General features: G+C 39.6%; 1 protein-coding gene across 2 annotated transcripts; it reads left to right on the top strand.

The window, feature by feature from the left end:
- The first annotated feature begins 593 nt into the window (after positions 1-593).
- Positions 594-16,904, top strand: dkk2 (dickkopf WNT signaling pathway inhibitor 2). Of its 2 annotated transcripts, none has more exons than XM_044345520.1 (4): positions 594-1,188; positions 10,715-10,865; positions 11,548-11,679; positions 14,851-16,904. In XM_044345520.1, the coding sequence occupies exons 1-4, from the start codon at positions 985-987 to the stop codon at positions 15,099-15,101; spliced, it is 738 nt and encodes a 245-aa protein (XP_044201455.1). In that variant the 5' UTR covers positions 594-984; the 3' UTR covers positions 15,102-16,904. The 2 variants fall into 2 exon arrangements, with proteins under 2 accessions (XP_044201455.1, XP_044201454.1); XM_044345519.1 differs by having other exon boundaries at positions 10,712-10,865.
- Positions 16,905-25,152: the final 8,248 nt, after the last annotated feature.

The raw sequence follows: 25,152 nt of genomic DNA, 5'->3' as shown, positions 1-25,152 counted from the left end.
GGCATTCCTTGCATCATGAGGGATGCCTTTCCCACAGAGGGAAAACAATGGTTATCAGATAGTTTAAGTTATTCCGGAATGCCGGTTAAATGGACCCTGAACCGCTTCCTGCTTATTTACATTTCACATTCATACCAGAGATGATCGGGACACCAATGACATACATCATAAAGTAGTAGTTAAAAGTTTAAAGCACTTATTGTTTTGAGATGGGATGAATGTGAATATTTTAGATTTTACATGATTACGCAGACAGGTGACTATTTACTAGTGACACCTATTAATTCTATTGAAAACTTTCCACTTTAGGCTACTTACAAACCGTCTTTAGAGCAGCCTAACCCTGGCTTTTTTTCCCATTTCCTATGCGCCCGACCGCCTCGCAGTAAAAAGGGTCAAGCGCCCAGTTAAAATACACAGTGTATAATTTTATAGCTTTTTCCCAACGGGGCTCCTGGTGCCGGTGTCCAGACGACAATGCGCAAGCAGCAGTGCCGCACACAGATCAGTTTCATTCTTTGTCAGTTGTGAATAGGGGCGGGGGAAGCAAACTCATTAGAATCCTATAAAAAGAAAGTATCCGAGATCATAAAACACCCGGCAGCAGGACTAAGTGCTCACTCACAGCCAGAGACAGAGTGGAAATCTCTTGTCAAGTTTCTGTCTGACCCTCAGAGCATCAGCATTTTAAGAGATTCACGTCTTCGTTATTTCCCTCCCACACTGGGCTCTCTGTGCTTTCAGATAACTGTGTCGATGGCAGTCATTCTTCTGAATATCTGATTTTCAGGACCAAAAACTTGGCCTCATCACTACTTTCTGTATCGCAGTCGGGCAAGCGTAACGCATGGACACTGCCAGGGCGCACACTTCCCATTGAGATACTTCATTTTTGCGGCACAAACCTTCGCGCAAAGTTTAGGTTATTCAAGTGATTTGGCCTTTTTTCCCCTCTTTTGCGGCATTTCAGTATTTTTTTTAAGGATGCTTGTCTCTACATGGAATAGATACTGTGCTGTGATGTTTCTCGTCGCTACACTGAGGACGGGGACATCCCAGGTATCAGAGGCGCGCCCAAAGGCGAACTCCATCAAGCCTGCTCTGCTGGAAGAGACACCCACACCCGCCACAAACCGCTCCGCTACTGTCCACACCGGGATCACCAAGAAGTATAACGTCCTTGCGCAGGTAATCTAAATTATTTAATTGTCTTGAGAATTTAGAAATTCATATGCCAATCTCATGTTTACGCACAGCCGGATATTGGGTGAAGGAATAATCTATTATTTGTGGTAATCATAATTTAACTATTCCAAAAATGTTATTAATTTATTCTAATAGACATGAAAAAGGAAGATTATTATTGTTTTTAACAATTAATGTAATTATGAGTATGGATAAAGACAAGCGTGCGTAATTCTGTAGTATGTCTCCAAAAATGTACCTATGGACTGTCTTGAGGTGAACAAGTAAAATAGCCTTATGCCATAAGAAAAAGCTCTCTCACGTGTGAATCGTTATTGGAAATTGCAGGGATTGGACCCCTCATAAACCTTAATTGCCTTTCAGACCTGACGCCACTGTCGGTCGCAGCGCACTTCCACAGTAAATCATTAATGGCAGCAGAAATGTGAGAAAAAGTTAACACTTGGGGTAATTTTCTGTCTGGGTCTTAGTGTCATTAAAGTGGTCCAGACGCTTGCTGGGATTATGAGATTCTTACTGTGGGGCCTCTGAGGGATACGCTTACCAACCACTTAATACCCACTCAAAGAGTTATCAATTCCTGCTGTTTCAACAAAGTGCCATATTACTGTAATTTGACAGCAAAGGTGGGATAAAAAATGTTACAGATTTGGCAAGTTTCACTCTGGCAAACATGAAAAGGTTGTGAACATTATGAGTGGTTTTTATCAAGTGAGAAATTAGGGCTGTTGTTGGCCAGAAAAGTAGAACTCTTTAATTTCTGAGAAGCGGATGTTTTAGCTCTGAGGACGGTTTGGAAAATTGATATGTAAAGAAGTCCTGAAGAAAGAAACATGACATATCAGATGTCAAAAAACTGACAAAAGGCACTGTCCTTCATCTCCTAGAAATGGTGTAAATATCACAGCTGACTGTATGTTTTAATTAATAGTCTGATTATGTTAAACTCTGACTCGCTGTTAACGCCTTACAGTATCTTTTTGAGCAGCAGATGGCACTGCCACATCTCCATCATGTCCCCCCACAGCAGGCAGAGTCTCCTCATCAGCTCACTAAAACAGCTGATTACTCCTGTCTTTATTTTTTAAGCTTTTGCGGGACAGTCTCACCCTCTAGATTTAACACTAACCTATGTTTACATTTGCCCTGTTCAGCTGTCTGTAATATCACTTGCTGTAGTGATAATGCTGGATATCTGTGAAGTGTGTAGTGCTGAGAGCAGCGCTCTGACATCCAGCTCAGGCAGAAGAAAATTATGGAAAAGCCACTTTCTCTCCTCTGCGGAGTGCGGAGATCCAACCTCAAGCAACCCTGCCAGACCTCAATTTGAATGCCTGCTTACATCGTTGCCATTGCAATAATCTGGAGCGGTTTGGAAGAGTGGACTGAGGGGAAACAATATGTGTGTGCAGAGACCACCATACTATTATAAAAGTAAAATGTCATGGTGTATGGTGTAGTGTGTTCAAATGAAGATGGCTAATAGCATTTATAGAAAGAGGGGGGTATATATGTGTGTGTGTGTGTGTGTGTGTGTTCTTGCTGCCAGGAGGTTTTCCAGAGTTGTAAAGTAACAGCCGCAGTGCAGCCTTGGCCAGATATGCGGCTAGACGCTAGCAAGCAAACTTCACTTCTGCATCTCATCAAACAGTGGCCATTTATGAGCAAAATATATCAAAGATAACAAGTCTGCCTTTTTTGTGAGGCTGTAATGGCAAAGTGTGGCATGGATTTAGTTAAGAAGTGATCACAGGCACACTGATCAGCATTTACTACTATACCTTAGATTATTTCACTATAGTGGATGTCTTAAAACAGCTTACATTAGACAAAACAACACATTACTGAGTCATTTTCTTTCTAAAGTGATTCATAGTAGGCCCCTGAAAATATTTTAATCTTTTTCTGCATTTGTGAAATGAGTTACTGCTGATTAAGGCTTGGTTGTAATTTTGGAAAATGGGTCTGCATCAACTCAGATTTCTCCTCTGGCATGTGCTTAATAGGAATCCTCTGTGCCGATATCCTACAAGTAGATTTATGGTTGAGTTTTCATGCTGTTGAGTGTGTTACATTTAGTGAGGAATAGTTGGCAGATTATCACACCTCTGGAGAATTTGCAGTGGGTTCAGGATGTGAGTGATTGTGATCTTGCCAGTGATGTGAGTGAGAATATCAGTAATTCCCCACCATGGCCATTTAAAGAAAAAAATTTAGTCCGCAGTCAAGAATAGAGAACATTCTTACATGGTGTGAGGCAGCTCTGTTTGGAGGTCCTGAAAAAGTTTAAGAAAAATGCAGAAAATTGCAAGAAATCACGCAATAATTTGACTTCATTGGCTCACTTTCAAATGTAGCAAATTATCGAGGAAGGGAGTCCAGCCACCCCGCAGAGACAAGCCACTGCAGCAGGAAACAAGAGTGTAATTTGGTGTTTTATCCATCAGATTAGAAACGCTGGTCAGAGTCTTCGGCTATAGGAAGCATTTGACAGCCTAATGTGCTTTTATTTCCTGTAGCTGCTGACAAGGTTTGGAGATAAGAGTTATATTAATCACACGCGAACCAGGGTCAGGTTTTAGCTATCCTTTGCTGGGGCAAAGTGTTTTTCCCGTTGTCTCACTCTTTTCACATCAGCCTGACTGGAGTAAAACCGACAAAACCAAAACGCAGGCCTCTAAGACCTTGACAGTCGGCGCTCGTGGGTGGCACTGGTGGCTCCTTGGAAGGGAACCAACAGAAATGGATAGCACGGGCAGGCAGTGCTCACCACTGTAACCTCTGAACCCACAAGGGAACCGACAGCGTGGCGGCATTCATGCAAGTACGTGTCTGTAAAACATCAGCAGTCGGTCAGTCAGCCTTAACTAGTTGCTTTATTTAATTCAGCGCAGAGATTACTTTAACAAGCGATCTCCGAGGGCTCTGCCTATAAAAGCAGAGCCACGTTCTTTCTCTCTCTCAGCACTGCCTACCCCCGCTCTAACCTAAAATGACTGTTAAGTGATCTTAATGAGCTGAGAAAGAGAGAGAAAAGGCAGAGAGAGGTGTGACTGCTTGTTAGCGCTCAGCTCAACTCGTGCTTCGGTCTCCTGTCGCCTTTCCAGTCTGTGGCTCCCTTGGGTGCAGTGAGGGCCCCGAACTGGAGCCATTAGGGGCCTCATGTGGTGACCTCCTTTACTGTGATTGGACCTGTTAATGAGAGAGGAGACCCATACACCTCTCATTCCACAGGATTACACCTTTTAGAGTAACACACCTCCTAGATTACCATCAAGAGCTTTTCCCTATTCCTTTGATAGTCTTTGAAGAGAGCAGCCATGTACGGTGACTGTGTGCCTTCCTTCACGTTCGATGAATAAGATCAACTCAGAATGTATACTTAACTTAAGGAACGTCTAGTTTTTGGAGACTCTGGGATCTAGCGCTCAAAGGGACATGCCCATAAACACATGTGTTTTGAGTGATGAAAGACACCAAGCTGTGTTTGAAGACATGGTTTGTATGAGTGACTTGTGCACAGGCATCCCTATGTTATCTGATATCAGCTGTCTGTGCTTTCAGGGCATATGAAGTTTGTTTATTCAGTGACATCGTTTATTTGACTCTGTAAGGCCCCCACCACTCATTAAAACCATTCACAGTTTCAGGTTACGGGCTTGATCTCTGAAGGTCAAGTGCCATCACGACATGGGGCTCAAATAGTGTGTGAAGACATCTTTTACTCAAGATTTATTGTGGTTATTTGTGCTTTTTTCAGGTAAAAACAGTGGTTGTACAATTACCATGCTCCATATAATTATTAATGCAATGTTTTCCCATGTACAAACAGTAAGGGACTGTATGAATATTATTAGGGTGGGAGAAGGGGTCAGGAAATCTTTTGGCTGAAGGCAGGGGAGTCAGACTATTTAGGGAAAGCAGGGGATCGTCTTTTATATTTTCTCACCCTAGTTATATAAATAAAGTTGTAAAAAAGACAGCTTTGACTTGTGCCATGGTTCATAAAGGGACACTTTTTTGCCATATGCAGAGGACAGCAGGTCTTTCTCTTTCTCAGGGTTTCTATCAGATATTTTAACATGTTGTGGGGAGGAAGGGAAGCATTAAAAAAAAAACAATAATGATTTTTTACAAAGCCTTACAAAAAATTATATTTAGCCCACCACATCATCCCAATAATTTTCTGCTGTCCCTAAGTTTTAAACCCTCTGACTCTCAACTAACTAACCATGCAATTTTAAGATACATTTTTTGTGTATTGCACTGCAGTTCCATCAAAATATATCAGCACTTTGGAATGACTCGGTAAATAAGGGATCCAAAAACCAGGAGGAGGGTTGAAAGCCCTGTATATCCTGCAGTAAATCCCTTGTAGATTGTTGCTCCCGCACATTTAAGGTTTCTCTTCAAAGCCATAGTGCTTTACCAGCACGAGAGCAGCACGAGACAAGGCCGGGGGCTTCCCTTATGGCTCACTGTCTGTCTCTGCCTTTATCGTCGCACCAGCATACCAAGAGAGGCTGCAGAGTACACAGCTCTCAACCCACTTCCTGCGCAGGATCCAAGGCTGCGCTTTTATGTGCGAAGGCTGTGTAGGGAAAAATAAGGGAGCAACAGAGAAAAGATGTGAGATGAATGAGATGCATCCAAATGAAGCCACGTCCCTCAGAAGTTGCGAATGAGGCGTTTTAAAACATGACAAGATAAGGCGAGATTATCAGACGTGATTTGGGGGACGGCCTCGTATCATTGGGTTTCAAAGGGCTGTCTTGCGGTTTGAGCTGTGATGGAAGAGGTGAGCCCCGTTCTTCTTCTTTCACCCTGCTATTCCCCCCCTACATGTGCAATGCACTGTAATCGATCCAAGCCTGCTGGCCAGAAAGACAGATAGAAATCAGGATAGAAATCAGAGCAGGTAGTATGAAGTAGTACTACACGTGGCTGGGCCCATTTGTCTTCATATTTAGATAACAGCACATTTTTCATGTCAGGGTAAAAAACTCCCACTGCACTCTCTTGAACTTCTTTTCAGACCATAATTCAAGCATATTTCCCTCCTCAGCTGTGATTGCACCGAGAGTCCATGGAAATGTGCACTTTATTCTGAATGAGCAGTTGACACAAAAACAGAAAAGCCCAGCTGAGCATAAAAGTTCATTCATGACCGTGAAAATAGTTTGTCTTAACTTACATCTTAACTGTTTTTGAATTAAGAAATAGTTTGGCATGCTTGGGAAATATTTCTCGCTGAGATCATAAGATTTATACCACTCTTGTCTGTGCGTTAAGTACAGAGCTGAATCCAGGATGCAATTAGCTTAGCTTAGCATAAAAAAATGAAAGCATGGGGAAACAGCTAGCCTGGCTCTCTCCTAAATTAAAAAATCCACCTACCACTTACAAGTCCTGTTTAACCGCTACAGAAACAGAAATGTAAAATTCTTGGCGAACATCAGCCGGGTACCATGACTTCCTGGAGTCATGTCACAGTGAGGTTGCAAGGCAACCAGCAGACACATCACAGAAGGGCTGAGCAGACGAATAAATAAAAAAGTAGTTATGTTACAGAACACCCTCTGACACCACACATTTTTCACCATATAATTTCTGCTTATTCACAAATTAGACAAACAAGATACAACATGTTATAGTGAGCTTTAGAGGTGCTGGTAGAAGAATGCTTGAACTTTATGTCTTTATGCTAAGCTAGGCTAATTGCCTCCTAGCCATAGCTCTGTACTCAACACGCAAACTAGAAAAGTGTTGATCTTCTCATCTTACTCTCGGCAAGAAAACAAATAAGCCTTTTTCCAAAAATGTCAAACTATTTCCTGTAAAAAAAATTTTTTTGCTTGTGAAAGAACAGCTCAGATCTAAAGAAGTGCTGCAATTCCATGGAAGATTTCATTTCATATTCCACTTTGATGAGAAGAAGAGAGATTAAAATCAGGCATCCATAATGCAAGTTGATTGCGTCTTTATTATACTCTACCTGAACTGTCTTTTAAACCCCTCACCCCCATTTTTTAGGCTTTAAAAAAAATGTCTCCAAAATCTAAGCTTTGGAAACCCTGATGACATCGCCAGGGAGGTTATTTACTCAGATTTGACAAAGCTCCTCCAGAGCCTGCAGATATATTATAAAACTGTTTTCACATGACTTCATGTGTTAAATCAGTTGACTGCGCCTTTAAAATAAGGCTCTGATTATTCTCAGAACACATCTTAACATAGTAGTTCGTAATTAAGATTTCTTTCAAATCCATCAAGCATAGGGCTTTGTTACTTTCATCAACACATTAAGCATCTGCATTATGGGAATTTGTCATAATGATGGATGAGCATTCAGTTTAATATTCCTGCTCATTTTTCTATGGCTGTCTCATTGCCTCCATGTGTTTCCAGCCTGAGAAAGTCAGTATGGCAAACTTCCAATGAGTCTAATCTTGTTCACTTTCCTATGCACATGCACATCAAGTAACAACTTCTAATGTGCTGAAATATTGATATTGTTGAGAGATGATTTAAACATGTGGTGTACATTCATGTTTGGAATGATGCCTGTTCTTTTGGGTATGGCAGTCTCTCTCAGCTGACCTTGTACCCCAAATGGAGTTTGCTTTTTATTGTGGCTATAATGATTTTACTCTGATTTAAACCTTTTTCATGTTCATTCACGTTTATTGTTCCATGTTTGTCAGTGGTAAGCCACACTAAATCAGATCTGTCAGTGCAGTGCCAGCTAAATGTGGTTGTGGTGCCGGTGGTGGTGTGCCAGCCAAACATGTTGTTCTAATGTCAGTCTACACTGGACATAATTTACACAGTCAGATTTCATATCCTGCTCATTTTACTGATCTGCATATTTGAATAGGTGTTGTGTTGTGCAAATGTCTGACAACTCAGTCCATCCGATGCAATAAAAAATATCCTAAAATCAAACTGAATGGCTTAAAATAAGATAAAGATGTTCAGCAATTGGAGAAACACAGTTGCCTGACCTTTTTTGTGTCTCACCCAACGGATGTGGACCTGAGCCAGAGTATTGATGCTGCCCTGCAGCTGTTCAAAATGTCCTGTTCTCTTCAGTGCAAAATGAGTTCAGTGCAAATTCGTGACATTATTTCAGTTGTATGGCGAGTTCATTTGATTTGTGATACAATTTATGTCAAACTCCTTTGCTCCTGCTCCAAGTCTAACGGTGACAGGACTTTGCATGTGCAAGGAATTATATCAAGACAGCAGTTCCAGTAAAACCTCTTATTGGTGTACACACTTGTTATGGAAAAAGTGAGCTTGGCCTTAATTGTACTTCTAGCTGCTGTGGACAATGGATGTTTGTTAGGTGGTGGTTTTTCAAGCTTGGTCATTTCAGTCCACTCACAGAAAAGACTTGAGGAATCCTTTTTTTTTTTTTACATCTTGGGCTTTACAAGAGAAATATGGCTTTACCTTTTCTGTGTAAAAACAAGAAATACTAAAACAAACCATGCAAACTGTGCTAAATCGACTCTAGAGGAGTATGATTAGCTGCAGTAATTACCCCTCAATTATGTCTGTAGACTCATTAAGCCTCTGAACACTAAGAGAAATGGTTGTGTCTAGATGGTAACCCTAGATTGGCGAAAACTCACGAGATTTAAAATAGCAAGACAAGAATATTTTGCAGCAGCTCGCGAGAGTTTCGCAATCTAGGATTAACATCTAGACACGACTGAGAGAAATTGAGAGAAACTGAGGCAGTTCTTCCCGGTTTAGAAACTGTAATAGCTTCATTGTTTGGGACCTGAAAAAAAGACAATACCAGTGAGTGAAATGTTAATCCCTACAACATGTTGTCCACTACTGGAAATGCAAAATTGGCCTCATAGGGACCAGAGTTTATGATCTGAAAGAGTCAGTTCACCCAAAACAAACAACCAACATATTTTCCCACTTACCCCAAGTAGTATCAAGCCATGCGACTAGTTTTGGGTTAATTTGATGATGTTGTAAATCTCTGCTGCTTTGGCCACAATTGCACTACGATGAAGGTGCATGGCATTTGTTTTTTGTTGTGCAAAACCAATAGTTACATTTAAAAAACAGCAATGTCTCTTACCAGAAACAATCAATTTTGGAGCATCTGAAGTTTTCATTGAGAACAATTCTTGAGTATCCTGAATTGCCAGCAGGGAAACTTCTGACTAAAAACAAAATGACTCTTAACAATCAAAGCTTCAATTGCTTGGCTTTCTTCAGTATTACAGGGGTCCAGCATTTCTCTCTTAAAACAGCGCTATTTATTTATAGTTCTTCTGTGTCACTGATGCACAGGCCTGCACACAAATACAGCTAAAAAGCTTATCATCAGATTGAATAACTCCTTGATATTCTCTTAAAGCAACACATACAATTTCTAACATGAGGTCATGTTTTCGGTCTAATTGCACAGCGGTTTTCTGAATGTTGAGTCCCTCCAAAGACCTGTAACCTGAACATAACACGAGTTTTATTTGACATGTTAACTGCTTGCTCCGATTTTAATTTTGTGGCCTGAGGCGCATGATGCAACCGTGGTGCATGAAGTGGAATTAGAAGTAGTGCAATATTGTGTTACTGTAGGTCTGAGTTTTGTAGGGGTTCCTTTCCTTCACCAGCAGTGCCCTCTGCAACACAGCACTCTGATAATTTGGTAGAAATGTGGTGGACGCAGCTGATGTCCTTGCGTAGGAGGTGCAGAATCACTACCATCAAATATATGTCCTATTAAATTAATATGGGAAGAGATGACACATTTACCATCCCAAAAGGATCTGTTGCCCAATAAAAAGAGACAATTTAATGATATTAGACATTGGACAGAGTTTGACAGTGAACTGCAGGACTGTGTGTGACTTTGTTAGGGGGGCATCCAACAGCTAGTCTGAGACATCTTTCCAGAAAGTGGCTCCCCTGCTGTGTGCTAGTCTGTACTACAACAGAATGACCCTGCAGACGTGAATAAGGGAATCAATTATGCTTACACCAAAACCACATGTGTGTGAATGTTTCATATTGTTTTATCCCCCAGAGGCAGAGAAATCACAGTCAAATTGGCATCAGTTAAGGTATTATCCAAGGAAAGGATAGTTAACTTTTGAATAAGGGATGTTTATTCTGGAAATCAAAGAGCTATGAAACAAAGCATGACTGCACCTTGTGACAGTCACAGACAAATGATATCCTGTTGATATGGGGTGTCAGATCAGAAAATGCTTCTAATGTACATGTTTCTCTGGAGTGCATGGACCAACAACGTATTTTGTCATTTCATTTGGAGGACTTGTATTCTGAGCAGGTGGGCAATGCAAATGCAACCACGTGCAACCAAGTCCTGCCACGCACAATGTGTTCCTCTTATATTTTTTGCAGCTGTGCTAATTCAATTTTTCACTTTAGCAGCATCTCTTTAAAAGTAAATGTCTGCTTATGGAGTATAGAATTTTTTATAAACTCTAAGTAAATGCATCTTTTTCCTCAGCAGATGTATCCCTGTAGCAACGATAAGGAGTGCAGTGTGGGAAGTTACTGCCATAGCCCCCAACAGTCTCCCTCTCGCTGCCTCACCTGCCGCAGGAGGAAGAAGCGTTGCCATCGAGATGCCATGTGCTGTCCCGGGAACCGCTGTAGTAACTGTACGTACCTGACACAAACACAGTTTTAGTGCATGTCGGTTTCTGTTATTTGTAACTGCAGGGAACGACTGAGAAATTAGATTTTTTGTCTTATGCAAATATTCTGGAAAAAGTGACTTGTTTCAGGTCACTGAACAAACAGTACCACAGTATCTAGCCCAGAGACTTAGTGAGGGAGCCAATATATTTAAATAATGTTGAACACATGCTTTCAGACAGAATCCTGAACTATAGTTGAACTGTATTAAATTGATGCCCAGAGGTTAGGAATCAGTGGTCATATTTTGGTATGATGTTTTAGCAATAAACTGTGTGAATGGCATGAGTGTGTGTATGTGTGGCAGAGGGCCAGAGGTTACTTCTTTTTAATTGACATGGCTGACACACAGTGAGTGGAAGTTAACAATTGCAGTTAGTTCCCCTGAGAACTTCCAGTCAGTAATCACTAACACAAGCTAAGATAAGATATTGATCTGGGCCCTGTTCCCCAAAAGCATCTTGAGGCTAAGATGACCCTAAAAGATAGACTTATAGTTAAGACGCTTTTGGGAAACAAGGTTCTGGTCTTTAAACAAGCATAGTTGGTTGAAAATTTGTTGGGTTTTTTTGTTTGTTTTGTTTTTTAGTATCGGTTTCTGTGATGTTTCACCTTTATACTTTTCTCTCCTTTATCAATCTGCAGATATTTGTGTCCCTATCTCTGAGAGTGTGCTTTCACCTCACATCTCAGCTTTAGATGAGCATAACAAACTTTCCACCAAAGACCACAGCTGGAGGAAGAGTGGGAAAGCACATGCTAAGCATCCTCTTAAAGGTAAGATTTGACTACATATGTCTGATGTTATGTTTAAAACATGTCCACTGTCATGTCCAAACACTATCACTGTTGTCCAGGGGCGGATTTTGTGATTTAGGGGCCCCAGGCAAACTTAGTCATGAAGCCTCCTTCGGTCCGTATTCTCACCCTTTCTCTAATTGAGAATGTTGGAACTGGTGGTCGAAGATGAAGTACTTCAAACATCAATTAATACCACACTAAACATAGTATGTAAACAGTAAAAGTCCTGCATTCAAAATGTAAGTGAAGAAGTATTATTAGCACAATGTACCTAAATTTACTTAAAGCTATATTGTGGGACTTTTACATATAAAGAAACATCCCTTACTTTCGAGCTCTTGCCAAATGAGTTCACACAATAATGCTGATTAAGCCTATCACCGCCAGGTAAATCTCTCTGTTTCTCACAGTATACAGAGTTTTAAAATCTGGTGTCGGGTGTGACATTCCCACGCTGGCTGGATGAATGCATGATGCTCTATGGGCAGAGCATTTGCACTAGAGACTGCAGACTGCAGGTTTCACATCCGTTCAAAGTAGAGCTCAAGTAAGAAACTGTCAGATAAATGTAGTAGAATGAAAAGTACAGTGTTTCCCTCTGAAATAGAAGGGACCCAATCCCTCCCAGTATAAGTGGAGTGGAAGTATGCAGTTGTATAAAATAGATATATTAAAGTAAAGTAATGTACCTCATAACTGAAAGCATAATACTTGAGTAAATGTACTTGGTTACTTTTCACTATATGGTATTAAAGAGGCTGATGATTTCATTAACTCCAGTCATTTACCAGGTTTTTCCTCTGCTTCTCTGACCTGAACTGCTCACTGAACCAGCCAGTGAAAAAAAACTAAATTCATTTACTCAAGTGAGGTAGACTACTTGTACTTAAGGCTACTTGAAGAAAGACAGAGAGACAGATTTTTATTGTCATTCTGACAGGTACAGAACAATACAAGTGCACTGGAATTCTTGTGCATAACTCACTGAGGCAGTTTTTAAAAACAGGCAAAGACATATTTGACCATCAATAAAGATGATTCTGATAAAATTATGTTAAAATAAACATTCAAATTAACTTTCAAATGCTTCTTATAAGGCAATATGTCTGTAATAATAACACAAGTAACATGTAACATAACACAAGTGAAACTTTAAATGCAGGACTTTGACTTGTAATGGAGTATTTCTATACTATTTCTATACTACAGTATTTTGCAGTATTTTTTCTTTAAGGATCTGAATACTTCTTCCATCACTTGGACGAGCAGGTTGCTGCACATCTCTCTCCTACTATCCTGAAAGCATTTTTCATTACTCTACTAGTTGACTTTCCCTCTTCCTTGAATGCAGTTTTTTTCTTACATTATCATCATTCTCTTTGCCTGTTTTCATGAGGGTTTAGAGGAGAAGAGTGTTGGTGCTCTCATCATCTAACAAATGAGTCGATGCGACAGGAAAACGTCAGTAATTGTGGTCCTGCTCATTGTTTCAGGGGGAGCAGCTGAAAAGCAGATTACATTCTGGAGTTTTACAATGATTGCTTCACTTTTCTTTGTTTTTTTGTTTTTTTGAAATATGCTCTGTGACAATTCTGTTTAATGCTGTGTTGAATTAAACGTCACCTCGAGGAGTTTCTGCGTCCTTAGCAATTAGTTGAGAGGTGCGCGGGGGTTGCAGCTGCTCCTCAGTGATTGTCCATTAATCTCTAGTGCGCAGGAGGGTCTTACATTGACGATAATTTTTTTGTTTTGTAAGTATTTCCGGGGTCTAATGAATAGTAACATAATTTTATATGCTTCATAAACATCGTAATAAATCTATAGCTGTTTTGGGCCTCTATTACTTGGGCAGTTGCCTACCTTACCTAATGGTAAAGTCCGCCTCTGCTGTTGTCTTTTCTCTCATCTTCTTTGCTGCCATCCTCACTGAACCTGGCCTGAATGGCTGAATCTTTTTGTTGTTCACTGTCTGCGTGTCCTGCAGATTTCATGGGCGACGCCAGTCCACAAACTATGTTGATAATTACCCCTCTGCTCATATGTCAGATTCTGCGAGCCCAAAGCACAGCATGGGGAGTCTAGAAGAAACCACAATGACCCTGCTGTTTCTGCACCTACATAAAGCCATGCAAACACTTTCCCTGACAGCGCACATTGTGTGATACACAAGTAAAAACCACAGAATGCAGGTTTGGCACAATTATAGCTAATAACTCTCTGACCCCCCTGCTTACCGTTCATGTCACCTGATTTAAGTTAATGTAAGGGCCTATCCATAAAGCAATATATTTAATGAGACACTTAAATTACTAAACTCTAAATGCACCCTCAAGACAGCAGGCTGCAATGCTAAAATCAATGTGAAAATAGCAGCACTACTTAAAGTTGTGATAAATAAGGCCATTTACTTTTATTTGTGCTTGACTCAATCTCTCTCCTTCAACATTATTACATTATAACGGCCTTACGCAAGTTGCTTCATGAGTAAAATCCGCAAGGAGATTCAGTGGCGTTAAAGCAATGAACAAGCAGTCAGTCTTAGCAGTCTATCGCGCTGAGGGTCAGAGCTTCATATTGAAATTACTAATCAGCAAAGTGTGTTTTGTCAGGGATACAGAATGACTAGTCTGAGTGATGAAGCAGCCTTTGGCAAGAGGTGACACACATTTAAAAGTGTTTCACAGAAAGTCTGCATGACCAAATTGTACTAATTATACTAATACATTCATAAGAGTAATGTTAACATCCTGCCAAGAATAGCAGACTAACACCAGATGGGACGATATGGTTAATATACAGAATAAGCAAATTGTTTGTTTGATTTATGCGGAAAGCTTCATATGTTTCTTTTGTCTCTGACATGGCCACACATAATGCAGTCTGAATTGAAACGTGAAGAAAGGGCTGCATAAACGTATCCGTATGGAAAACATAACAGCATAATGAACAATGATTATACATTTCCTTTGCTTTCTTTAACTAAAGCACCATACAGCGAACTCCAAGATGCTGGATGGTTTATAATTTCATGCAGCTCTTTTATGTCTCCGATGAAGCATTTGTTTCTGTTTTTCTGAGTAGAGATACGCCAACTTGATAAACTGTTTGGAGATATATTGCTCACTGTCTCTCTTCTTCCTCTGACAGGCCATGAGGGCGACCCTTGCTTGCGTTCATCTGACTGCTCGGAGGGCTACTGCTGCGCCCGCCATTTCTGGACCAAAATCTGCAAGCCGGTGCTGAGGCAGGGAGAGGTGTGCACCAAGCAGAGGAAGAAAGGCTCTCACGGTTTGGAAATCTTCCAGCGCTGTGACTGTGCCAAGGGCCTCTCCTGCAAGGTGTGGAAAGACGCCACCTCCTCGTCCAAATCCAGGCTCCACATGTGCCAGAAGATCTGAAGCGGAGGCAGCTGCTGTCGGCGTAGAGGCCTCTCTCTCTCCATCTGCCAGGGAAAGTTTTTTAAAGGATGGGTTGTGGCTGTACTGAAAAGGAGCAAAAGACAGAGACTAACAAGAGACAGAACAGACTGTGTGGGTTGCTATTCAGCAAGCAGAAAGCGAATGGGAATGCTTTAATGTGTTTGCTGTGAGTCGTCCATCCCTGCACCCACATACAAACACGCACTCTCAGACACACACACACACACACACACACACACACACACACACAGACACACAGACACACACACACACATACACACACAGACACACACACACACACACACATACACCTTTTTATGACATTCAGGGAGCCACAAAGTTAGCCAGCAGATGCTGTGATGTAGGTGTGGACTTTTTCCAGATGGAGGCAACAGACGTAAAAGACAGGTACAGACAAGCCATATTATTACTGCACAGTACATTCCTCACCAAACTCTAAAGTCCAATTGCTCTAAAGACATGAATATCCTTTGTTTTATTACCGGATCTGAATTTTGCAATGTTCTGTCGTCTGTTACGTAAAATCTCAGCATCTCACTCTTCATGTTGTTTTTGTTCAGTTCTATTCAACTATTGCTATGCAAAACATTCACAACCAGTAACAATGTCCAGACCCACTAAATACTGGTCATATTATATGAGGAACTAATCGCATACACTGTTCACTACAGACTTGTGTAACGGTATTCTGGGACTTCAATGCGACGCATAATACTCTTAAACCAAAGAATGAAAGAACATTTACATTAGGATGATGAGTTTCATCTGGGACATTAGCTCCTCGCTCGATTTTTAGCCACAAGAAGAGAGATAAAGTATTGCGTCCGTTGTGGAAACCTTGTTTGATCTGTCAGATACAGCTGCATTCTATTGTGATACAACTGTGTGGGTAAGACTGTTTGCACTGAGGTAGTGCTCTACTGCAGACTTAGCGGTTCCGATACCAGACAGAGAATGGCTCTGCTTTTTCAATCACAGGATTCAAGGGTATGATGGAAGTGCAATTTTTTCCATTTACAAAGCCAGTAGGAATGGAGACGTGAGAAGATTGATTAGAATTACAAAAAGTCTCCATAAACCGGGTGTTCTCAAGAAGAATTTCAGTTTGAGTCAACATTTTGTTGATGGCGCAAGGTCCTGTTTATTTTTCTGTTTTTCAAATATGACTGCACACTTTCCTCTCATGAAATACTGTGCAGTTATGTTGTACTGGATGTGAAGCAGTGCACCACTCCTTTTAAACAACCAGTTGTTAACTAAATAGTCAATATAATATCACATTTGTCTCCTTTTGCTTTAATATTTTTTTAGAGCATCAAGTACACATATTTTGTAACCATCTAAAATATCAATAAGCTCTTATATTGTAAATAGATTGGAAACAATGAAAATGTATTTAAGAATCAATGTATATCATGTACATATAATAAAAATATGAATCCTAAACATTACAGCAAAAATGATCTAGGTGAGAAGAGTAAAGGGATGAGATAGGATGAGCACAGCTGGATAGATTCAGAAATAAAGTAGTGGAAATGATATAAGCTGTGCGTATAGAAAGAGGGGGGAGAAGCATAGATAGCTTTGACTGATATTACAGACTGGATGCATCAAAAGGATAACATAAAGACAAGCACGTTAACTTCCAAAATAGTTTGTGTAAATGGTGTGTAAATGGTGTCAAGATTTATATCCCACTAAATATTGTTTGTGTGAATACTTCTCACTGATTTGTTTTGTGTATTTACAATGATGAATGAATAAAAGAATGTATTTTGTATCATTGGTTACAAAAGACTGATTATTGCTTGTGGTGTTGCTTCATAAGTTAAATTCTATTATTTATTCACAAGACAGTGTATGGCTGAGGTAAGATAAAAAAGGTTAGTTCAATAGGACAGTGTGACCTGTTTCAGACTTGCATTTTTTCTCAATAATGTAAAGTTTGGAGAGAAAAAACACCCTCAGTTATTAATATATAATAAGCAAATATGCTTATTATTTGTTTAGAATTTGACCCTTTTACAACAGCTTCATCAGAACTGTGGGTTCAGTTTGATCAGATTTGATTGACTCTGTGGCTCGCCAACATGAGCAAAAAACCTCACAGCCATCATCATATTTTGATTCAAATATTGCTAAAAATAAATATTTATATGTATTAGACATTCCTAATTTGTACATGGGAACGCACAGTATCACTTTTTACAACTGAGCCCTGCCCACTTCCAAGCAGTAGGAAGAGCACAGACAGAAATGTCACATTTAAAATAAAACCCCCCCCCCAAAAAACAACTGTTCTAACTGTGGCAGAAACATTAGCATTCATGTAGGACCTCACTGCAAAAACTGAGAAACACGGGCCTTTAAAAAAATTAATGATAAGGAATGTTTACCATAAATAACACAAAAATTGGTTTTGATTAAAACCATATCCATAAACAGTTACAAGGAGCCTGTGGTTAACTGAGCTCTAAAAATACAGTATTTGTGAGATTATTCAATTCCATATTAACTGATCATATAGTTGAAATAATCACAATTTAAGATGCACTGATGCAATAAACCCTGAAACAGTTCAAGGGTCACTAAAACCACCAACCATCCGTGTCTGCATTTGACATTTTTTCATGAGTACAAATAAGTCTTCATAAGAGCAATTACAGGCTGATGCATTGCAGATGTGATCTAAAGAGAAAATGCTTTGATATGATCCTCTTCTAGTGAAAATGTGCAGGATATGTTCGGTTAGGTAAAGGCCACTTTGATTTTATTTAGTTCATCTTATCAGTTAAATCTGATTATATAGAAAAATTTTAATGCAATCACTGTCTGCACCACTTCAGAGAATGTGCTGAAAGGTCTTCAAGAGGCAACTTTGTAAAGAAAGCCCACAACTTCACTGAGTCCTGTTTTGTCTGTTCCCAAGAGAGTGACGTATTTTTTCCATCATCTCTAACAGGAGACTTAAAATTTGCTAAAAACATCAAATGCAGCGTCATTGTTGGGCCGATATTGTTCTCTTCAGTATGCCTCATTATGGTCAAAATAAGTTTTTATTCATCGCCCATGGGGACTTTCAAATTTCAGCTAAACTTTTCAAGCCTTTGCTGCAAATGACAACAATGTTACAAAATATTTAAGCTGTTGAAAACTGTCTTAGCAGTAGGGCCATGGCGCTACTTTGAGGCTTTTTTTAAAAAACTTGTTGCAAAGGCAGTTTGAACCAGATGTTAAGTTTATGTGGCCCTTGAAACTGAATTGAAACTTGAAACTACAATATTATTTGTGATTTATGAGCATTGTGCAATAAATTTCACAGGACCTACTGTCGCTATGCATTTATGTAACAATGTAGCCAGCATTCCAAGATGAGCTGTACTTATTGCAGTAAAAAAGTAAAAAAAATCTTTAGCTTAAAGGTATACTATGCAGGATTTGTCGGTTGGTGTTTGTAAACAACACAGCATTCAAAGTTGGCCCCTCCTCCCTGGCTTGACTAGAGCAAGCTGAGAGCAGAGTGAGAGACAGAGAGAGAGAGAGAGAGAGCAGCGGTGGTCGAGTGAGCTTGAGAGTGAATGAAGAGAGGGAACAGCGCTGGTGAAAACAAAGCTATGAATCAGATAAATAAAACGTTATTTTCTGAATGTTTCATGGCAGTTAGTTCTAAAGCACAAATAAAGAAGCACACACCTCCGCACAACCCTGCGGGAAGGTGCCACATTGCTGGATTTTGTGTGAATGCAGAGCTTCATCCTGTCCGCTGTGGCCTCTCTGCTCTGCGTGTGTGTAGCTCAGCCCCGCCCTCGGTCAAGCAGACACACAGACCTGCATCTCTTTATACATCCATGACACGGAGACAGAGAGCAGAGCGGAGAAGAGGAGAGAGACAGAGACAGCGATGTAACCTGGTGGCTACGCTACGAGTCCTGACCTCACACCCTGCATAATGTTACTGGCCGGTGGTCCACGCACCCACTTATAACGTCATAAGTGACGACTGAGAGGTATTACTTTTGTATGAGTCTATACATTGTTTTTTGTTTTGTTTTAGGAAAATCCTTCATAGTATGCCTTTAAGATGTGTTTCTATGAAATGACCAGCACACATTTTGGGAGATGTTGTATGAGAGTCTTGATGTAAAATAGCTGTTGGGTTTGATCTGTTGTCTCTCTGCATAAAGTCTTCTGTAAATGATTAAATAATACATGTTCAGTTTTTCCTTCAGTCATTAGCTTATTTTACAGACTTTGTGGAAAAGTCTCAGTGAACTCTTATGTTAATGTGTTCACCAGATGTTCAATATTTCTATTTCAAAAAGGTGTGAAAAAAGGTGCTTACTGCTAAAGGAATAGCCATTTGCACCATTATCCTCTTCCTCTGCTTTTCTTCTCACTCTTCTTAATAATAACAATCAAAGAATGTAATCTAAAAGGAATTATTAAGTGGTATTTTCAACTATGTGCGCTCTGATTTGATGGATATTTTATTCCCTTTTTCCAATTTAAGGTGGTGAGAGACACAGTAAATAATATTCTCACATCTCTTGACAGTAAAAAGTAGAAACCTGCAATAATTATTCAGCACCAACTCTGTGCTCCGCACTTTACAATCTTGTGCTTTCAATCCAGCAAGTGTCCAGTTTTTTTTTTTTCACATGTGCTTTTGATTGAAAGTAATGACTCTACCCTACCTTTGTTTGGATAAGGTTTCTCCTTGCTGAAATATTGGATGGCTTTTTATCTCCACAGACACTGGAAAGGGTACATTCAGGGTGACTGGAGACTTCAGGTCTCCATGGAAAGAAGAGGTAGATACAGAAAAAAGCACTTTTCTTCAGCTCTAGGCCACCCACAGGCTCTGGAGTCTACACCAAAAACCTGCTAATGAGTGTGACTGTCACTGGCTCTGCACTTTCCAGTGTGTGTCAGCAGAAAATACAAATGAAGGAGTTCGCAGGTTTGACTGCCCATTAAGTTGCCAGCTAAATAAATATGTTAAATGATTCAGTGGAAGGCTTTGATTTTGTGCCTGTGTTGGCACCGTGTAAGTCATAAATGTAATTTGGGTTTGTATGGCTCACATCATTCACTGTGGCAGAGAAGGAAAGTCTTCTCAAGCAAGCAGGGTGCGTGACTTCATCACATGCTCTTCTGCATCTGTGACGGGTCAAACTAACACTTACAGTAAGCTGACGAAAATGATAATAGTCATCATTTTTGTGATGATTATTGGCACAAAGATGGCTTCTCATTGTGTCATGGTTTTACCAATCTGCATGTATTAAGAGAACAAATAAATTCTCATCTTGAGCACAGCTAGACTAATAGAAAGTCTTGAGGAAAAATTCTTAAACATATGAACAAAGCTGGGTTGACCACAGGAAACATGTGGTTGGATACTTGGCGACATTTTATCCTGCTGTCACAGGGTCTGTTTGTCATTCTCAAATTTTTTCAGCCTTAGACCCAAATTTCAGGATTGTACTTTTGCCCTCCAATTACAGGCAAATTACAGCAGTAATCTCATAGTTGTGTCACATCACTGTCCTGCTGAAACCATGTATCTCCAGAATGTCAATGTTTCATGAGCCATGAAAAACAGCCCTGTTTTTAACTGACAACACATCCATTAAGTTCTGAATGATGAGTTTGATGATGAGTTTTAATGTTCGCCACACAAAGGATCCTTCAGTTTTACTGAAAATTTTGAAATCACCAAATTTGGAGATACATGGTTTTCACTGGATATCATTGAATCATACCAAATAAAAAGGTTGTATACAGTGTCACACTGCATCCAAAAGCAAAAGCAAGTGTTCAGTATTTGGTTCATTATACTGTGCAGGCAGTTTTGATTAGTCTAGTTGATGAGGTTTCTATTTGTTTGAATGAAACATATAATTTGTATTTTCATAGTCATCAGTAACAGCAGGTGTTTAGATCAACCCTGTCGCCAGACAAGAACATCATTATTGGACAATTCTGCAAAACCCCTGGGAATACCTTCCAATGCCAGCGTTTTTAAAAATCAGTGCATGGCAACTGCGTCATGGTTAAGGACAGGGAGATATTGTGGTTATGGCAAATAAACTATGGTTAAGGTAGGGTGAGGGTTAGGAAACTAAAACACATGGTTAAGGTTTGGGAAAGTTTGTGGTTACGGTTAATAAAAATGCAGATGTTGGTATCGAGAATGAACCTCAATGTCCATGGTTTATATCCATATCAGTCCTAATCTCTCTACTGGCATATCTCTAACAAAATACTTTAAAAGGCAAATGTTAATCGCAGGTCTGTGACAGGATGAAAACTCTGGTTTCCATATGAAAACCAGACGGCTATACAACATTCACCGCCCCAGCTTCACCACTTCCTTTCTGCTTTGCTACATAAACGACACAATACTTCCTGTATCAGCACTGGATGTTGGCATTGGACCTAAATTGTGAGGTCTAGAGGCATCCAATACGGATACAGAGCTGTTTTGACAAATGGGGCAGTAGAAGTGAGATGAACTGTCATGGAGTAAAGGCTCCCTAAATTTTGAAAGATCTAAAATTGAAGTACAATTCAATTGTTGAGTAAAACATATCCACTTGTGTTACTTTCCTAGAAGCCCACGGTGTATTTTGAGTCATGACATGATATGTTATCATCTAGAGAAAGCATACATTTACCAAAGACCATTATAAATGTATAGGTTCAGCCAAAGCTATATCAGATATATAGTAATGTCTCAGCCCAGAGGCTTCTGGTTGTGTGCTTGTCTTCTTTATCTAAATCTGCACTCTGTTCTGATTGAAGCAATCATTACAACTGGCAAATTTTCGATTTTATCATTGCAGCAAGGCTCACAGTTATTATTTTCCATGACCTCCCTTTGCAGCAGCTTACAGTCCAAGAAAAGAACCATTTTTACATGTGAGGTTATCCAAATAGATGAAATCTCTCTGCCAACTCTTAATCCCTGGACCCCTGCCTGGTCAACCACTTCTTTTTGTCAGTTCTCAGTATCTCTGCTCCACTGTTATTAAACAGTTGCATTAGTCCTTAATGGAAATACCACAGTGTGTGTAATAGCAGTCCAATAACTCAACAAGACACGATAAAAAGTGTCATATCGAGAATTTTTGTCATGTCATGACAGATTAAGTATGACTGATGAGCAAATCATGCCTTATCTTCCGAAAAACACAGTGTTCCTTCCATCTACAGTGCTGCAGCAACACGATGATTCTTATTTGTACTTTTTAAATCCTCCACATCCCCACTGTGACTTTCTTTCTCTTTCAATTAACTAACATGATAAATCAAGATAAACTACTTCTGGCATTTGCACCATTCTTTCACCCTCGTCCATCTCACAGTGCAACATGAACATTTGTCAGAAGCAAAAGCTGATGATGGTGCCAAGATGTCTGTGAGATGGGTTACAAAACATATCCATATCATTTGTGTCCTCTTTTTGCACTCAACAAAGTATTAGCTAACAAAGTGTTCTTGTGAGTTGTTGTAAAAGACAAACACTATCACCTAGAACACCTAGAAATTTCATTTATATACTTGTTTGTATATTTGTTCTCTGCCGAATATGTTTTGAAGCATAATTGCTGCCAGCAAATATGTTCACTGGAAACAGTCATGGAAACACCATATTCTCATACTACATTAGTTCAGCCTGAACATAAATTCAGTACTCAAGTACTAAAATGTGGACATCGGAGACTAAGGTTGGCATCTTGAGTCCTGCGAGTGGTTGGGCAACAAAGGCACTTTGGTTAAGGACAGGGAAAGATCGTGTTTTCTGTTAAATACTAAAAAGTAAACACATCCTGTCTTGTGTTAAAGTCACTGTTGACATTTTCATTATTTGACCAAAACCACAATCTTTCCCTTACCTTTACCCAGTGCTGTGGGTGGCTTAGCATAACCATAAAAAACATGAATCATGCTTATGTTGCTACAAGTGGATATTGTGATATTAAATTGAATTCAGGTGTCATTACATTTATTGCTTAATGTATTTACTTCTGCAAATTAGTCATATGTACATGTAATTTCTGGGAGATAAGGTTGTATAATCAGGTGATATCTCATTAGCTGCTGTAAATGTGACCAATTGGGTTTCTGTTACATTTTGCAAAAAATGTAAAATGTAAAATGGGTCCAGACCCCCAAGGGCCCCAAAAGCCTAAGGTAATTTTGTTTGGAAATATCAAGCACCAGTGAGCAAAACATGAGGTGTCCACTTAATCAATTAATTTAGTGAAAATATAACATTATTTCCAAAGTGGCAGTGTCTAAAAGGTAAGCTTGATTGTGCAAAAAAATTTTTTTTGGGGGGGGGGGGGGCAGTTCCCCATTCCCCCAGGAGGCCCCAAAAGCCCAGGTTCACTATGCAGCATTTGGTTTGTGGTACTTTGATTAATTGCAGTTTTGTTTAGGAATATAAAGATAAACCCTGATGTAATAAAAATGAAGCTCATAGAGTACAAAGGTGGGTCATTTTTGGTTAGATGCCCTGTGTGTGTACGTCATATCCCTGTTGGTTTATGTCCACTGCTGTTCTGTTTATGCAGTGTGTTTTTCTTTTTGAAATATGTTCTCATAACTCTCCGGATTGTTCCCCATGACTTACTAAATAATTTTGGAATTTGGTCACACACAATTTAACGACTTTGAAGCTGTGTTTTTTGTCTCATGTTGTTTTGAAAACCCTCACATTGAAGTGCTAATTTCCAGACCTCTTTTATGGCTGAAAATGCTGCTAAGTGTAAGTAATTCAACTTAATATGACCCGACTTTGCTGGAGTGTTTTTATAGTGTGATTTTTATTAAATTACATCAAAGTTAAAGTCATTTTAAAGAGGTCTGATTTTATCTACTACCCGCATGTCTCTGGGAGGACATGTTCAGTACCAGTCAACTTTAGAGGAAAAAAAGAGTTTTCCATCATTGGCAGGTTGAGATGCAGCGAAAAAGGAATGCTGGTTGACTTGCCAAACCCCAAGCATTTCCTTTCTGTCCATATTGTCACTATTTATATTTATTGATTTATGTTTTTATACTTGTGAAGTTTAGATTTTGTAAACTCCCTCTTTTATACAAGAGGGCAGGGAAACATTAGAAGACAGTCCAAATCAAATGAACCAAAACACATGGCGAACTGCCAAAGAGTTTTGTCCGTATACTTCTCTTGAGAAGTTTCAGATGGACGGTTCATCTGGACATTAAACAGGACATCCAAATAATAGATCCAATTACTTCATACGTAAGTTATGAATCAGACAACATGTGCTCAAACAATTTCTGTTTTTCAAAGCCTCACATCTGCATAACAGCTCACGTATATGATCTCTTAAGTGTGATGTCTGTATATCTAAATATGTATATAACCTTATGTATATTTACATATCTATATACTACAAATAACGATTAATTATACCTGGAGTTCTTTGATTTCATTTATCAATTAACTCAATTAATACAAATCAGTTATTGTTTGAGAATATCAAGTTACAAACAAGAAACTATTCTTGTGTGGTATATCCAACAACACCTGAGCACAGAAGAGTTGGTTTCTGGGTTGATACTGTACCTCATGACAGCATTTCCATCATTATAATAATCCTATTTACACCTGCTTGACGCTGATCTCCAACACACTTTTGGGGGTCATGACTCTTTTCTCACTTTTTCAATCTTGGAACATCTGTTTTGGCTTCCTCAAGCTTTGCCTCTGCCAGACTACGGCGTGTTCAAATTTATGAGAACCCTGGAGGGAGCTAGTTGTTTGCTGGTATACACATTGATTTTCTTTTCAGGAAACAGCATGGGGACTAAAGCCAACTGAAAAAGTGAGTAATTACGAGAGAAAGGCCACCCTGAAAAGTGCAGGTCTGACACTGGAAGTTAAGTAAGACAGGAGAAAAGAACATGTCAGGTCGGTTTGATCTAGGTACAACAAAATTAACATTAAAATGCTCTCAACTAGCTTGATGCCTGT

This window comes from Thunnus albacares, chromosome 3 (genome assembly GCF_914725855.1).
Source record: "Thunnus albacares chromosome 3, fThuAlb1.1, whole genome shotgun sequence".
In the NCBI taxonomy this organism is placed as follows: Eukaryota; Metazoa; Chordata; class Actinopteri; order Scombriformes; family Scombridae; genus Thunnus; species Thunnus albacares.
Note: the sequence above shows the minus strand (reverse complement) of the source record. Positions and strands in the feature narration are given on the sequence as shown.